This window comes from Mytilus edulis, chromosome 5 (assembly GCF_963676685.1).
Source record: "Mytilus edulis chromosome 5, xbMytEdul2.2, whole genome shotgun sequence".
NCBI classification, from domain to species: Eukaryota; Metazoa; Mollusca; class Bivalvia; order Mytilida; family Mytilidae; genus Mytilus; species Mytilus edulis.
This window is the reverse complement of record NC_092348.1, coordinates 20,755,988-20,760,574: the sequence shown is the minus strand read 5'-3', so window position 1 is coordinate 20,760,574 and position 4,587 is coordinate 20,755,988. Positions and strand designations below refer to the sequence as shown.

Genomic DNA, 4,587 nt, shown 5'->3' with positions numbered 1-4,587 from the left:
TTTAAAATATATACATGTATACTTTAACTACGTCATCCCGTTTCCGGGACCAGATGAGATGTTCGTGCGCATGTGTAGCTTCAGTTCGTAGCTTTATTTCATAGAAGGCAGACGTGGTCTGTAATTGTAGCTTCTATAATGAAATATTTTATCACAATAACTACGAGGTAGTTATTTTTTTTTGTTGTTTAATATGTAAATAAACTCGAGGGGTTTATTGTTTATATTAATTTTTTTTTTTTTTTATATTTTTCTCTGTTGTAAATTTACGATAAATAGACCGTTTTACGGCAGTTGATATTTTTTGGTGTAAACAATGGCGGATGCCATGCTCTCGAAAACTGATTCAAAATCCTTGAAGAAAGGTTCAAGTGCTTCAAATGAGGCAAAAGGTAAAAATCCTAAAAGAAAATCATCCGGTGATGATTCTCGTTCAAAGAATGACGATACAAATAGTTGTAGTAGTGGTGCAAAAATTGTCAGCTCCGGCGAGGCCGGAACTGTTGCTTCAAGACTTAAAGGTCTGAGTCAAAATACTGGCGAAGCTAGTAAAGAGCCCACTTTAGCTGAGGTTTTTTCAGTTCTGAAGAACATGCAACAGGAACAGAGTTCCCAAAAAACTGATTTTGCGTCTCTCAAGTCGATGGTCGACGAATTGTATTACGTTGAGCCTGAGGGTTACGATGAAAGCCAGGGTGCAGACCCTGAGGTTTATGATGAAAATAATAATGACAATAATGATCATGTTGGTGATACTGAGGTTGCAGAACCTCCAGCTAAAAAACAAAAAACTGTTGACAAAGAGGGTGACAATGTTTTTAAAGCTGCTGCTCAAGCTTATAGGTCAAAAGATAATGTTGATACAAGTGTAGATGACACTTTAGCTGACACGGTTAATGAATTTTTCCGTGAGGGAATATCTGATGAAAAATACAATGAACTGATGAAATCAGTAGCTAGACCAGAGAATTGTGTTTCTCTTACAAGGACTAGAGTAAATCAGCTCATTTGGGATTTACTCTCTCCTCAAACTAGATCTTTTGATTCGGTCATACAACAACATCAAGAGACTGTTGTTAAAGCATCATGTAACATTACAAAATTATTAAATATGTTGTGCAAACTAAAATCTGAATTGGGTGACGACTGTCAACAAGAAATGCAGTCTTGCATAGATTTGGGGATTGATTCCATAGCTTTACTGTCACAATATAACAAGATGACTAATATAAAAAGAAAGGAATATCAAAGATTTGATTTAAGTCCTGAATATCATCATTTAAGTTCACCCTCAATTCCTTTCACTGACATGCTTTATGGTGACAATGTCCATCAAAAGTCGAAAGAAATTCAAGACATGAACAGACTTGGTCGAAATTTAAATAATAATAATAATGCAAGAGGTAGAGGAAATGGTTTTTCTCGAGGAGGTAGTTTTGGTAGAGGACGAGGTTTTGGTAGAGGCCGTGCAGGGTCTCGTCGTGGTGGATACAGAGGTGGTCGAGGCCGTGGTTACGGCGGTAGAGGCCAGTATTCAAATGATCAAGGTGGTTCAAAAAACTTGAGAGGTGTTCCAAGTTTCCTGAGGAAGTAAATTATGCTAAACAGGTAAGTTTAGCGGGTGTCTCTGATATTAAACCTTTTACAGCAGGTAGATTGAAAAATTATGTTGAAAACTGGCAAAAAATTACTTCTGATAAATTTATTTTGGATACAGTTGAACACTGTCACCTTGAATTTATTGATAATTCAATACCCACTCAAAGTCTCACACCATATCAAAGAATTTTTGATAAAGGCCAGGAAAAGATTATAAATGACGAAATAGAAAATTTGAAAAAATTAGGTGTAATAGTGGAAGTTAAATTTGATACAGATCAATATATATCTCCAATTTTTACAGTTCCAAAGAAAAATACAAATGAGCATAGAGTGATTCTTAATTTAAAAGAATTGAATAAATTTATTATTCCCCATCATTTCAAGATGGACACTTTTGAAATGGCTTTAAAATTGGTGAAACCAAATTGTTTTTTCAGTTCAATTGATTTGCGTCATGCATATTATTCTGTTCCTATAGCAGAGGAACATCAGAAACTATTACGTTTTATATGGAAAAACACTATTTTTCAATATACCTGTTTACCAAATGGTTTGCTATCAGCACCTAGAATCTTTACAAAGTTAATGAAGCCTGTTTTTGCAACTTTACGGCAATTTGGTTATATGAATGTAGCTTATATTGATGACTCTCTTTTGCTTGGAGATACTGAAGATGAGTGCATAGAAAATGTACAAAATACTAATGATTTAATGGAGTGGCTTGGTTTTATAATTCATGAAAGAAAATCTGTGTTCAAGCCTGCTAAACAAATTGTCTTTTTAGGCAATATTATTGATTCTGTATCTATGACAGTTGTGTTGCCAAAAGAAAAAGTAGAAAAAATTGTATTAGAATGTCAGAATCTGATCAAGAAAAACGTAGCTAGTATACGGTTAGTTGCCCATGTTATAGGCTTGCTAATATCCACTCTTTCAGCTGTGGATTTTGGTCATTTATATTACAGAAATTTAGAAATTGAAAAGATTCAGGCTTTAAAATTTTCATTTGGGAATTTTGATCAAAATATGACTATAACATTTGCCATGAAAGCAGATTTAAAATGGTGGGTTGAAAACTTACATTGTCAGAAAAGAGTCATTAATAGGAAAAATCCAGATTTTTCTATGACAACTGACGCCTCATTAAAAGGTTGGGGTGCTTTATTTAAAGACCAAAAAATTCAAGGAAGATGGAATGATGTTGAGCAAACTTATCACATAAATGTTCTGGAATTGTTAGCCATTTCTTATACTCTGAAGGCTTTTTGTAAAAATTATTCAGATATACATGTGAAGATTTTTTGTGACAATTCTAGTGCAATTGCTTATGTTAACAATATGGGTGGTATAAAATCCAAGCAAATGAATGAAATAACCAAACTTTTGTGGGTTTGGTGTATTGAAAGAAATATATGGATTTCAGTAGAACATATTCCTGGTAAATATAACGCTGCAGATGTTGAATCAAGAAAAATTGACGATCATTTAGAGTGGATGCTTGATAAGCAAGTTTTCCATAAATTAGTGGAGATTTGGGGTACTCCAGACCATGATTTATTTGCCTCTAGATTAAATTGTCAAGTTAAGAGTTTCTCGTCGTGGAAACCTGACCCTGAGGCAGTATTTGTAAATGCTTTTAGTATTTTATGGTCTGATGAGGTATTTTATTATCTTTTTCCCCCTTTTTCTCTAATTAGTAGATGTTTACAGAAAGTTCAGAAAGACAGTGCAGAGGTTCTGATGATTGTACCATTATGGCCGACTCAGGCATGGTATCCAGTTTTACTAGAAATGTTGATAGACTTTCCAAAAATGTTGCCTCGAAAGAAAAGACTTCTGTCCATTCCAGGAACGGAAAAGATTCATCCTCTTCACAATCAGTTAAAGTTTCTTGCTTGTCGGTTATCAGGAAAAATTTGGAAAACCAAGGCATTTCAGACAAGGCTTCCAAAATCATTTTGGCGTCTTGGCGAGACAGTACGAAAAAGCAATACTCAACTTATGTCAAGCAATGGTTCCGTTTCTGTAGTAAAAGGAAAATTGATCCACTTCAACCAGCTTTAAATGAAGTCTTAGATTTTTTAACAGTGCTTTTTGATAAAGGATTAAGTTATAGTACGATAAATTGTGCAAGATCTGCATTGTCAGCCTTAGGAATAATGTTTAATGGAGTGACAGTTGGCTCTAACGCTACAATCATCAGATTTTTAAAAGGTGTTTATAATTTGCGACCTTCAGAACCTAGATATAGTGAAACTTGGGACGTATCTAAAGTTTTTAATTTTTTACGGAAGTTATCTCCCGTAAAGTATATTTCGTTGAAAGATTTAACATTGAAGTTAGTAATGTTAATTGTTTTATCCACGGCTTGTAGGACACAGTCGTTGTTTTTGCTATGTTTAGACAATTTAGTTAAAGGAAAGGATAGTTATACTTTGTTTTATTCAGGTTTATTAAAACAGAATAGACCTGGGTTTAATGTACATTTTGTTGAACTTTTTGCTTATCCTCCAGATAGGAGATTGTGTGTTTTTACTGTTTTAAAAGAATATTTGATGAGAACAGCTCAAGCTCGTGGTAATAGTCAGAAACTTTTTATAAGTTATGTGAAACCGTTTAAAGCCGTTTCAAGAGAAACAATTAGCAGATGGATCAAAACTGTGATGTCTAAATCAGGAATTAATTTAAAATCTTATTCTTCGCATAGCGCTAGATCAGCAGTTGTTTCTAAGGCTTTCCATAATTTGATTCCTGTGGAATGTATTTTACGAAGAGCTGGTTGGACCAGTGAAAAGACTTTTGCTAAATTCTACAAGAAGCCGATCGAGTCAGATGAACAACGTTTTCAGAGAGCTGTTCTGAGTACATAGAACTTTATTTGTAAATGAACTTTGTATATAGGAGGGATATATTTGTTGTTTTTTTTTTGGAGGTTTTTAATATAACTTTTTGACTTATCTCAGGGCTTGTGCTCTTTGAAGTCTC

The 4,587-nt window shown here is 34.0% G+C and overlaps 1 protein-coding gene across 2 annotated transcripts; it reads left to right on the top strand.

The window, feature by feature from the left end:
• Positions 1-254: 254 nt before the first annotated feature.
• LOC139523180 (uncharacterized) lies at positions 255-3,425 on the top strand. 2 transcript variants are annotated; one of them, XM_071316993.1, is made up of 2 exons: positions 255-1,608; positions 3,300-3,425. In XM_071316993.1, exon 1 carries the CDS (start codon positions 317-319, stop codon positions 1,592-1,594), a length of 1,278 nt encoding a protein of 425 aa, XP_071173094.1. In that variant the 5' UTR covers positions 255-316; the 3' UTR covers positions 1,595-1,608; positions 3,300-3,425. The 2 variants fall into 2 exon arrangements, with proteins under 2 accessions (XP_071173094.1, XP_071173095.1); XM_071316994.1 differs by having other exon boundaries at positions 3,303-3,422.
• The last annotated feature ends 1,162 nt before the right edge of the window (positions 3,426-4,587 follow it).